The 13,096-nt window shown below is 45.8% G+C and overlaps 1 protein-coding gene across 3 annotated transcripts in view; it reads right to left on the bottom strand.

The window, feature by feature from the left end:
• Positions 1–2,095: 2,095 nt before the first annotated feature.
• The window catches only part of NRF1 (nuclear respiratory factor 1), a 132,478-nt gene continuing 121,477 nt past the window's right edge, over positions 2,096–13,096 (bottom strand). For all 3 annotated transcript variants that reach the window (XM_011995878.1, XM_011995877.1, XM_011995879.1), the window contains one exon: positions 2,096–4,164. In XM_011995878.1, coding sequence (XP_011851268.1) covers positions 4,001–4,164 — 164 coding nt within the window. In that variant the 3' untranslated portion in view covers positions 2,096–4,000. The remainder of the gene's footprint in view (positions 4,165–13,096) is intronic.

Consider the following 13,096-nt stretch of genomic DNA (forward strand, 5'->3'; position numbering starts at 1 on the left):
GCTGACACCAAAAGGAAATACCATGAACCTAGTACGACTCTGCCATGCCCAGAGCTCAAGCTTCGGAGGCATTACTGAGAGTGGGAGAGAGCCTTGCTTGGGCCTGAGTGAGGCCCAGGGCAAGGAACCCCTCCTCTGCTCTGCCCTTCCGATTCTCCTCAGCTAATTTGTTCAAGTTCGCATAATGCCAGTAGTCACCTGTATCACCAGTGGGCCTTCTCAGATGCAAGACTTAAAGCCAGTAATCTTAGACCAGTCTCCTGGTTTCTGTGAGCACCAGATCCTTGTGTGGAGCCTAGATGATCAACTACTTAACAGAGGACCTTTGAGGGGCCCAAACGTGGTAACAGAGCTCATTCTGCACTAGTGCTGTGTCCAGATGGTGCCTCATCACCTTGGACTGCAGAGCTTGGTTTAGGTAGAGGTCTCCTCCTCTCTCCTTGTGTCTCACAGGCCACCACCATGCTTCATTCACCTGGCACATGACAGGCATTCACGGAGTTACATGCAGCTGACCCTCAGGTCAGGTCTGGTCTACAGATGTGTTTTATTTTGCCTGCAGAGTATGTAAATTATTTGTTGCAATCACATTTCATACAAAAATCTGGATTCCCCAGATTCTCTGGACAATTTTGAAGATGGGGCATTAGGGTCCATCTTCAGCACCTAGGACAGACTGCCCCATTTAGATAGATGCTGTCCACTCTGCCTGTCCCCATCACTCCCTCCTCTCACACGGGAATTGCCTCGGCTTCCCTTATTGATTTGACCTCCCTGGTCCCTGTAGACAGTGGAGTCAGCAGCTCCTGTTGGTGACTTAGGCAGGAATGGAAGGGAAGGTCTCCATCGGCCCCACCAAAACCAGTTGTCAATACATGCCTGTGGCAAAGGCAGCATCTGAGGCTTGCCAGGCAAACAGCAGCTAGAAGGCGCCTCTGGAGAGGCCCTTGGTCAGCAGGTATTCTAGACAACCCAGCTAGTTCATGGTAGTCAATAGCACGGATGTGTGGTTGATTAGGCTGCATTCAATCCTTTTTCTAGTCCATTCTCTCTGGTGAAAAATAGGCGAGGGTATGCCATGTGTGCAAGAAGAAGGGGGAAAGGTAGGCAGTTGGCTTCACCGAACCATTATCAGACATCAAGGAAAAGGCTTCTTGGCCTTCCCATCCAGGTATTCTAATCATGATCACCAGGAAAGCGGCCAAGACACCCAACAATATAAAGGAAGGAGTGGTGGGGGTGGCAGCAGGTCATTCCAGGCTGAGGCTAGGGTATGCACAAGGGTGGAGGTGCAGGCCACTGGGGTCTAGGAAGGTCCTAAGGATGGGGCAGGAGGAGCAGCTGGAGAGATGACAGATGCCACGTTAAGAGAGTGAGCCGTGTGAGAAGCCAGGGAGTGAGGATGTAGGGGAACAATTCATGGCTTGAGGCTTCTGCTTGGAGAAAGACAATTCCCTTTAATAGTAATTCCCAAGATGGAGAGGCACCATCACTTACCCTCATTTTTTTTTTTTTTTTTTTTTTTGAGATGGAATCTTGCTCTGTTGCCCAGGCTGGAGTGCAGTGGTGCAATCTCGGCTCACTGCAACCTCTGCCTCCTGGGTTCAAGCGATTCTCCTGCCTCAGCCTCCTGAGTAGCCGGGATTATAGGCGCCCGCCACCATGCCCAGCTAATTTTTGTATTTTTAGTAGAGACAAGGTTTCACTATGTTGGCCAGGCTGGTCTGGAACTCCTGACCTTAAGTGATCCACTCACCTTGGCCTCACGAAGTGCTGGGATTACAGGTGTGAGCCACCACGCCTGGCCTAGGATTTTTTAAATTAGATTTTTCTCCCAGAACATCAGTGTAAGAAAACAAGTTATATATGAAATGTATGAAACACAGCTGGTCTGGTGATGAGGCTCGAGGCTCGCAGCGGGCTCTGGGCAATCTTCAGTGTCTTCTTTACAGAGGTCCCCAGCGTCGCAGCGGCACAGGTCGGAGACCACTGATCTCAAGTAGGACTACATTTTAGAAAGTAGAACAAGCTGCCCCAAGATGGAGTTCCTTCTGCCTAAGAAGCCAAGTGCTCCTATAGAGATGAACAATTCCACTTCCCGTTGCCACATTTTGAACTATTTATTGAATGAGGCAGTCAAAGACAGAATGGGAAACAACATAGAATCCATGCTCTGCTACTGGGGTTTCGCTTTTTTCTTCGTCTTGGCAACTTCTCAAACTATTTGGAGGTTATTTCACCACAAAGGAACATGGACTTTAAAGTCCCTGGACAACTTCACAATGACGATAAAAAATAATAATTAAAAAAATAACACATTGTAGAACTAGGACTATTTATATGTAAATTTCCCTCCCCTCCCCCCATTACGCACAGAAAAGAACATATAAAGAACATTAGATAGTTTTATATAAAACAAGCAAATACAAGAATCTGAAACTTCTCTCAAAGGTTGAGCAAGACGTGGAGAATCTTTTAATGTCGCATTAAAAAAACACATTAAATACACTATCACACACGTGGGGAGAGCTGGGAGGAGGGAGGAGGAGCTGTTCCTGTACTCAAGGAGCAGAGATTTGACCTGTCGAAAAGTCAGGTGAATTCAGCCATGGGAGACTCAGGGCTTGCAGCTGGGAAAGACAGAGTTAACGGTTATCAAGAACACCCAGTCAGTCAACACCTCTGAAGAGGCAAGCTGCTCCCAGCCTGGGCCTCCAGGCTGCATCCAGGAATATGGGCCTCCAGGAGTCCCTTCTGAAGCAGGGCCTGATCCAGGAACACAGCAAACACCCTCAGCCGTTTTCTATGGCCAGGTGTCCCTTCTTCCCTTCCGTGTACTGACCAGGCCCAACCAAGCTTAGCTTCCAAGATCACACAAGATCGTGGACGTTCAGGGTGCTGTGGCCACAGACCAGGTGTCCCTTCCTGTTCGTTCCAGCGCCTCCTCTGTGAAGCTACAGACAGCTAGAGAAAATTGCTCCCACAGGTGTATCCTGGTCTAGGAAGATTTTCCTTTCCTTCCTTTCCCTTCCAACCCCTCCAACCCCCTTCCCATCCCCTCCCCTACCATGCACGCACACATACAAGCACACTTACACGCACGCACTCCTCAAACCCCTAATACTTCTGTTACCTTCAGTTCATATATACGAGCAATTCAGGACTGACCTTAAAACCAGAGCAACATTTTAATAGTCATGAGATCAAGGATTCCTGGGAAGGAGAGGAGATGGGAGGCTGAGGCCCGGGAGCTTTCGAGACATTCATCTGCCTGTGGCAAGGTCAGCACCTGGGCCAGCCCGAGGAGCGTCTCAGCTGGCAGACCACGCAGCCCCTGGACCTTGCAAACACATCTCTGACCCACCCCACGCTGGAGCCTCTTTCCTCAGGTGAGTCCAGCACGGAGAGTTCTGTGTGGCCACTGGGAGGCAGCTTTGGTGAAGGGCATGGTCACCTCCGCCTGAGTTTGTCAGTAGCTCAACGCATGACCCTGGTATGAACAAAAACTGGGTGACTGTGTCTGGCCACGTACCCTACCACCCACTAAACTGGGTGAATTATTGTTTCCACAGCTCACCTTGATTTCATACAGATAATTCCATGCGGGTTTCATACATATATATATATGTATATATATACTTTATATATATGTAAATGTGTATGTCCATATGTACACATATACATATATTCACACTCACACATACACACACATAAGTATACACACACATTTCCGCAGAAAGAAGTCCTGCCACAATTTGGCTTTTTTGGGACAGTGAAATTGACAACGCAGTTTCTTACTCCACCAATCCCAGAAAATCAAGAGTGGTGCTTTAAAAAATGCAATTCCAAAATCCGCTGCCTTTCTTCCTTTTAAAAAAAAAAAGGTTAACAAAACTTTTCTTCCAAAGTCGAGAGACTTAATTCCATTTGATTGCACCTCTGCAAACGTGTAAAAAATTTTGAAGTAGACTAGAAAACAATGCCATAATATGGCTGTATGTCACTGTTCCAATGTCACCACCTCCACAGCTTGGCCGTCCATGGTGACTGCGCTGTCTGATATCCTGGTGGTCACAGGGGCCATGGCCACCTGCACTGGTCCGTTGCCCTGGGCGAGGCTGGTCACCACAGTCTGGTACATGCTCACAGGGATCTGGACCAGGCCTGGAGAGACAAAGAGAAGACCGTTAGTGGGGCTCAGGCTCAAGTTCCCCGATGCTGGCTCAACGGGGGCACCCAGCTCTTGCCTTTGAGGTATTGTGGTCACCAACCCCAGATGATCACATACCCATGGCCCAGGCACAAAGACATCCCTTTCCCACCCATTAAATTTTTTTTCATTAATTTTTAAGATTTATAATTGATATATAATAACTGTTCATGTTTATGGGGTACAATGTGATGTTTCAATACATGTATACATTGTAGAATAATCAAATCGAGATAGTTATCATATTAATCTCTTTAAAGATTTATCTTTCATTGTGGTGACAACATTCAAAATCTAGCTGTCTTGAAATATAGACCTCATTGTTACTCACTACAGTCACCCTACTGTGTAACTGAACACCAGAAGTTTTATTCTTCCTTTGCACCTGCTGGCCAACCTCTCCTGCCCCCGTCCCCAACCATTCCCGACTCTGGTAACTATTATTCTACTCTCTACTTCTATGAAATCAACTTTTTTCCATTTTAACTTTTATTTTTTATTTTTATTTTTTAAAGAGACAGGGTCTGGCTCTGTAGCCTAGGCTGGAGGACAGTGGCGTGACCACAGGTCACTGCAGCCTCGAACTCCTGGATTCAAGTGATCCTCTCACCTCGGTCTCCTGAGTAGCTGGAACCACAGGCATGTGCCACCATGCCTGGCTAATATTTTTTTTTTTGAGATGGAGTCTTGCTATGTTGCCCAGGCTGGTCTTGAACTCGTGGCCTCAAGCGATCCTCCCATCTTGGCCTCCTGAATAGCTGGGATTATAGGCGCAAACCACCAAGACTGGCCATTTTAATTTTTTAAAAACAGACTATCAGGAAAGAAAAGTTTGGAGGAATTGTGGAAACATGCCTTAGGGTAGGGCCTCCCCAGCTTGCCGTGAGAGGGCCCTGCCTGCCTTTGCATCTAGGAAGCACAGGCCTGTCAGGTGTGAAATGTCCCCGGCCTGTCATCTCCCTCTCAGAACAGGCCACCATTACTTTTCTTTGATATTTGGCTACACAGACTTTTTCAACCCTCTTTCTGCCTATGCTCAAGTCTCTCTCAGCCTGAAAAGAAAAAACTTGTCCCTCTCCTATCCTGTCTTCTGGCCACTGCTCCATCTATGTGCCTTCCTTCATAGTCAAGCTTATTTTATTTATTTATTTATTTATTTTTAAAGCCTAGGTCACTTGTTTCCTGAGTTTCAGATTTCACACACCAGTAAAATGCAAAAACACATTTTGGTGTCAACTTAAAAAAAAAAAAAAAAGACCCCATCTACTCCCTAATATCACTATTATTTCAGAGTAGAAAGGATGGCTTAAAGGAAGAAGCACATAACCTCCATAAAGGTAGTCCAGCCTAAAAAGGGAAAGCTGATAACTTAATATATTTTAAAAAAAGGATTCCCAGTAAGTAAGGCAGTAACTAATGTATACATCAATCTCTCTTCCTTCTGAAACCACAATTACAGTGAACGAGGAAAAAAGGATATAAATGAGGGATGTCAACATTTTTTTGGAAGATGCAAAGCAAATGTGAAATGGTTCTGATTTATCAGAGAAGTGGAAGGGGCAACTCCTATGCTCACACAGGGCTCAGGACGTAGAGGCCTAGCTACTGCAGAAAGGGAGGAGGCCAAAAATGAGAATGAGTGGGAAGTCTGAATTTAATTGATTAGACCAACCCCAACATCTAGACCTAAAGACCTTTGCTGACTGGGCCTCTGAGGTTCACCTACTCTATTGAAAAACTGACCCAGAGAGAGACCCCTTTTAGTTCTTTTTGACATTTAAATCATAGGGTACTTTGATGAAGATAAAAATTAATTTAAAAAAGGGTTGTCAAAATATTTTCTAATGCAAAAAATCAAATACAAGATTTTATTTTCCAATGTTAAATTGTAATGTAACTGTTTTCTAGAAGCAAGTTCTGCCAGTTTAGGGAAAAGGGATAAGCATTCGATGATGCAATGAGACTTCATGAAGTGAGACTTGCTGTTCGGGTGACAGATCACTAGAAACCCTGGCTCCTCTGGTGTGCCCTCACACAAATGGAAGACGTGGCCAGTCGCCCCCACACTTGCAATGCAGACCTGAAAGGAGGAGGAGAGAGGCCAGCCTCCATGTACGCATGGGCATGGGGGAAAGCAGGCTGAAGGGCCAGGCCTTGGCCTACAAAACTGTGGGCTTCAATTTCTTTCAACTAAACCTTTGCAAATGGCTCTTAACTGTCTTTAATCAGTCCCTCTTTCAGTTCACCCCTTCCCAGTCACTCAAATTATCTTTATTATTATTTTTTTATTTTTTAAATAGTGATGAGGTCTCACTATGTTGCCCAAGTTGGTCTCGAACTCCTGAGCTCAAGTGATCCTCCTGCCTCAGCTCAAAGTGCTAGGATTGCAGGCATGAGCCGCCACACCCAGCCAAATTATCTTTCCATAATGTGTTACTCTCCTTATCTCAAACATTTAAATTCCATGGTTTTAAAAAGGTTTCCAAAGCTTATAATAAAGCTCAAATGATTTAGCATGGTCTTCAAGGCCTCTCATGATTTGCCCTGGTCCATCTTTCCAGTCTCATCTCCCTCACTGTCTCACAGGTGCCCTGTGCTCTAGGTGCCCCCCACCCCCAGACTACTCTCAGTTCCCCCAATCTATCAGCCACACTCTTTTGGGCCTGTGCTCAGGTTATTCATGAGATAGACTTATCCCACACTCCTTCCCTTTACACTGGGGTCAGCTTTCCCTCCTTGTGGAACCTGCCCCATCCCAGCCTCATCAATGCTGGAGCAGCCTCCTCTGGATTCTCAGGAGGCCCAGGGACAGCCATGGATAAGCCGGCTGGGCCAGTTGGTGCATGTCTGCAACAGGCCTTCCCACTTGACAGAGGATTCTTTCAAGATCAGGCCTGGCTCTGTCTTATTTCATGTTCCTCATAGTATGAAGTACAAAGTGTGCCACAAGTTGCTATCAGCATAGCCTCAAGGGCCATGTACTGCCGGCCTCAACCAGTGTGCAGCTGGGTCCTCTCCCCAGCATCTAGATTCAAGGCATGGGCCTGAGTATATGTATGTGAAGACCGTACAACCCCGTCAGTCCCCTGCCTCCTCCCAGTGTATCATGATCATGCTCTCCTCTGGTCAAACAGGCAAAGTTAATGAAATCACCCAAAATGCCCAGTGGCAAAGCCAAGACACCTGTGTACTCCTCCAGGGAACCCACGTGCTGGCAAGTAGCAAGCAAAACCAGAAGCAAAGGTCAGCTTCATTTCACTGTTCTTGCCTCTGGGCTCCATTCAGTTCCAAAAGCTCCAGGCTTGGGGAACAAGTCTGCTGTGCAAACACAGTGACTACAGTGTGCAGGGAGATCTTTTCTAACTGAGCAACCATCTGGGTTAGGGCTGGTGTGAACACAAACTAAAAGAATTGTCAAAGTTGAATTTCTTTCACCCTGGCTGTGATGTGTTTGGGTTTCCTGTGATGTGGGCCCATGCCCAGTTGGTAAAATAGTTTTTATAGTATCACGGAAGATTTTCCCCAGAATAAAGTGAAGCAAGGTTCTAATGCAAAAATCTTATCTATTGGGTGATACTGCCATCATCAGAATGATCTTCTGAATATCTGACCTGATCTTGCTGTTCTTCACAATTCTTCAGTGGTTTCTAGTGGCTCACAGGGTATCAAGTCCAAACCCCTTTGCAGGTATTTAAACTCTTCACGTCGGCCACTGTTGTTCGGTTAAGCCTGGTGATCCACTAATCCCCACTCACTTCACACGCCAGCCAGATGAACTACTTGACTGAGGTTCTCCAAGCACACACCTCCATGGCTTGTGCCTGGAGGGGGCTCCTCCCCTTCCTCCGAGAGCTAGCCCCAGCCTCTCTCCTCCCCATCTTGGGTCCTCTTCTCCCATGCTCCTCCTCGGCATTCTGTACAGGCTCCTTGGAGGCAGTGGCCTCCTCATTCATCCTCACTGCTTGCATGTCTTGTCCCCAAGGAGATTGTAGATTCCTTAAGGGAGGGATTAAGTCTCCATCTTTGAGTGGCCAGCAGTCAGCAGGTGCTGGAATGTTTTCTACTACCATGAATGAAACCTGCCTTCTAAGATTTAACATGTGTCCCTTTTAGGGACTGCGTGATTAAGGTGGGTGAGCCTTAGGGTGATGAGGCTGTTTTGGAACAAGAGCTTCCAGCCAAGAAAAAAAGCAACTTAAAAAATACTACATTCAAGACTCATCCAAATAAAGCTGGTTTTGAAAGATTCCATCTTCTGTACTCCACCCCAGACAGGGAAGAAGCACATTTGGCCACACCTGGGTGAGGACATGGTCCCCACCCAGAGCTCCCAGGGATGAGTAACTGGTGAGGACAGCCACACACCTTAGAAGCCCAGGAGAGGGAGGCCATAATGGGAGTCATTTCATAAACTTGCATGCCTTGGAACCCCAATTCCGCTATTTTCTACACAGTTTCTGTCTACTGCCACCTTAAATAAATGCATGACCATCCCACTGTAGGGATTTTAAGACCTCTCTCTCTCTCACACAGCCATTTTGACATGGGATTAGATTAAATCGCCTCAGTGTCTCTGACCTAGCAGCCTTCATGTCCCTGGCAAGGGAAAGGGGGAGGGGCTGGAGGCCTGGAAGCCCAGCGTGCACTAAGTCGGGCAGCTGCCCTTGGAAGAGAGATGATTAAATGCTGAGGTACAGTAATCAGGCTGGGACTGTCCCCGCATCTGCTCAGCCTGCCCCTGATTAGCCCTAATCTAGAGGCGTATGTTAATCCAAGCTTGTATTCTGGGTCATTTCGATTGATTAAGCAACAGGAAGCCCTTCGTGTTCTACTTTAAGGGGTGGAAGCACTCCTTTTTCTTTCTCACAGGGCCCCTGTAGAGTCCTGGTAATGAGACCCTTGGCCTCAGTGCAGCCCCTTTCCGAGCCCTCTCACCGCTGCTGCATGTCACTTGACTTCTGCTGAGACCCTAGAGAAGTCACAGGGCAGGGCTCCTTCCCTTTCACGAGTCACAGCCAGAAGCAGGGGCTCATCATAAAGGCACATACTTCTAACGTCCTGAAGATTTTAGTATTTCAGAGCTACACACAACCTTAGAGTTCACTCAGCTTAGTAAATACAACCCATCTTTTTTTTTTTTTTAACTCAAAAGTAAACATAAAAATTTTATTTAAAGAAAAAAAACCCTCAACACAGATCAAAGGAGGGCTGATTTTGTTCCCCAAATGACTGAGTTTATGGTAAAGTCAGGGGCCCAGGCCTTTGATTTGGGAGTTTTCCCATATATTAGAATGTCCTTAACACTTAACACTAGGGCCAGGAAGGACCTAGAAGGGAGAGAGAGGACTGTCCTCTTTGGGCCCCCTGCTGCTTTTCTTCTCAAGCTTCATGGTAAAGTTTATAGAATTGGTCAAAATGGAAAAAAGGTCAAAGGTGACTCAGAAAGTTCAGGTGCCAACACAAAGATTTCCTCATCAAGCAGCAGTTGAACCCAAATCTCTGGAAGAACTGGCTGCAGGACCACGTTTCCCTGTCAAGGACAATGAGGCCTGACATGGCTCTATTTTTTTTTTTTTTTAAATGAATATCATTCTTGAGCCAAAATGGGGGAAACATGCTTTTCCCAAGTCTCCACTCTTCCCAAATAAATGGCAATAACGTTCTTCTAGTTGCTCAGGCCAAAAGCTCTGAAGTCATCCTTGACTTCACATTCAACGCACCAGCTGATTCTCTCCCTTCAAATACAGACCCCAAATTCAACACTTTTCCTCCTGCCTCCCTGGATAAACACTACCATCTCTTGCCTTCCTTTGTAATCACGCTACTTTAGCACTTGCCAGAGGGATCTTTTAAAACTTCCATACGAAGTGATGCCTCTCAAATCACATTACATGGGTGGCAGATTATGACATCTACTCATAAGCCTGGCCTTGCACGCTGCAAAACAAGGGGCCATGAGGTTTTACAGTGGTCTGTCTCCGATGGTGGCACCAGGGGAGCACTGTGGTAGACCATGGGCGCCAATGAGAGTTGCTTTAAAGGTTAGGGTCACAGCCTTGCACACTCTGGATTTATCATTCATGAGCCAATCTACTCTCTTCCAGATCTCTCCTGGGGCAATGAGTTTCATCACTTGCCTATTGTGTAATGGAATTTACACACATACACATATGTGCATGTATATGTGGAATTGGAATTTATTTATTTTATTTGAGGGAATTTATTTTTCCCAAGGCTAACTTCTTTCAGTATTCAGTATTATTGGATGAATAAGTATATATATCATGGTCAACATCTTAAAATATTGTTTGGCAAAAGCAATCCCATAAAAAAATTACTTTGCTTTTTCCGATCAGGAAAATAAAGTCCAAATAGCTAATAGTTGAAGGAGTTTATGTAGCCTTTCCCGCAAGCACCGTACTCTATCCCCTCATTACAATCACGTGTCCCCTGGATGCCATGTGAACTTCCTCAGGCAGGTCCTTCTGTCTGGAATTAGGCCCTGCCAGTCTCAGGCCAGTTCTTCTGGCAGTTTCCACATGGTTCATGGGGTTGCCTCTGAGGGGACAGCCCACCTGGTTTCTCCCTCCTGTGACTTTATTGCCGCCACTATTCATTTGGCCCAGGTATGTGCTGACCTGTTCGCAAGGAGTTGCTGCTGTTCTTTTTATAAATCTGCACGCTTGCATTGTTGGCAGGACTTTTTTTTTTTTTTTTTTTTGAGACGGAGTCTTGCTCTGTTGCCCAGGCTGGAGTGCAGTGGCATGATCTCAGCTCACTGCAACCTCTGCCTCCCGGGTTCAAGAGATTCTCCTGCCTCAGCCTCCCGAGTAGCTGGGATTACAGGTGCGCACCACCATGCCTGATTTTTAGTAGAGACGGGTTTTCACCATGTTGGTCAGGCTGGTCTCGAACTCCTGACCTGGTGATTCACCTGCCTCGGCCTCCCAAAGTGCTGGGATTATAGGCGTGAGCCACTGCGCCCGGCCGAGGACTGTCTTTTAATGCTGAGCAACTTGAACACAGGAGGTGCTCAATAATTGGATACGATATGAAAATGAATCATTGATCATACTCTTCATGATTTTCAGAACCCTTTAGTCTTGCCCTCCACAGACTGAACAGCCTTAACGCCTTTTACTGTGATCCAGAATGAAGTCGAATTTTCTCCACAACCACATTCTTATGGTGCTGTAGATCAGGTGCATTTTATGTGAGAAAAAGTAGGCTGTTTGTTTCCATTAAAGGCTTCGCAGTCAGAAAGACCTACATCTGAATCTTGGTTCTGCTGTTCAATGGCTTATGAGCCTGTTTCCTCATATGTAAAATGGTGATCAGTCATCTTACAGGGCTGCTGAACTAGATGGGATGACACATTAAAATCTATTACAGTGCTTGGCACATAGTAGGTATATAATAAACGCCACTGCTTTTGAAAGATGACTCTGAGTACGAAGTTTGATGAAGTCTGGCTGGGGTCACAGATGTTAGACTAAAGCTCTCGGGAAACAGAAAGAAAAGCAGAGACAACACAGGTCTCCTTTCAGCAGTGATTTTCTCCTGCCAGGAAGCACATCATTCGCCAAAGGCCTTCAAAGATGTAAAGATTAAAGATAAAAGCCATGAAATCAGGGCAGATGGACTGGCAGGCGGCTTCCCTTCTGAAACACAGCGATGGTCAGAACTGGCACTGCACATGACGTAGATGAAGCAGTTGCTAATCGAGTGCATTTGTCAATAAGCAACCAGGCGAAACCACTCCTCCTAACCAATATTAAGAATGTGAAAAATACGATCAGGGCAGTATGATGTGATGTCATCACCCTGATACGTTTCTGAAGTCCTCCAGAAACTAACAGGCTTTAGCCTAGCAGAGCACAGGACTGCAGGGCTGTCGAAGTTATCCAGCACCATAGCAGGCCCTCCTCCCCTCACCCCGACAAGATAGAGCAGGACAGACAGCCTGAGGAAGAATGGGCCTTTCATTTGCCCTCACAGTCTGGGAAACCTTTGGGAATTGTTGTTTGCTGTAACTGAATCTTTCAGCCCGAAGGCCTTCCAAGTTGGTCATGGAAATATCTTTAGTTGGGAGAAAAATATTGATGGCTGTTGAGAGAAAAAGAGAGAGCTAAACAAATAATAAACATGACAGTTGGTGGAAGAGAAGTAATTCTTAAAACCCAAAGGAAAATTTACATTATGAAATGCCTTCTTTAGTTTATGAACATGAACGCTAACTATGTACATCAAGGAAATACTGGCCCAAATGGGAACTGGGACCATGATTAGAAAGGAGGGAATACATGAGTAAGAAATGAAATTACGGATTATATTGCTTGAGTTTTTAAGGAGCCAGCAAGGGTATCTATAGGTGTTTCTAGGGGTGACAGGCAGGAAGGCAGTCCTTTAAAAATCTTCCATTTACAGGCCTGGAAAAATATTTACATCAGTGGCTGACGTCTAAGGAAAGCCACTATATGAAGAAAAACAGGTATGGTATGTGCCAGTATAGAAGTGGAAGAAGATAACAGGAAATCAGTAAAGAAGCTAGTCTAGCAGGCAGACATCAGTTAGGCTGAGGATACCAAGGACTAGAAGGAAAGAGGACATATGTAGGGCAAGAAGAGGAAGGTCATGAAGAGAATGTCAATATCAAACAAAAAGGAGGTCCAAGTAACCTCATGATAGTAGGGCAAGCGGGGAAGAGAAAAAGCATTTCTTTCCCAGTGGTTCTGTTTCTGTTCTATTAGCTCCTTCTGGGACATTTAATCTCCCTTTTCCGCGTTTCCTAAATCCAAGGCTTTTGGGTACATTTGGAGGATTTACGGATTAAAATATGTCTTACATCTGGCAAATACGGAATATTCTCATGAAGCCAAGAGCAGC

This window comes from Mandrillus leucophaeus, unplaced genomic scaffold, assembly GCF_000951045.1.
Source record: "Mandrillus leucophaeus isolate KB7577 unplaced genomic scaffold, Mleu.le_1.0 Scaffold5, whole genome shotgun sequence".
Classification (NCBI taxonomy): Eukaryota; Metazoa; Chordata; class Mammalia; order Primates; family Cercopithecidae; genus Mandrillus; species Mandrillus leucophaeus.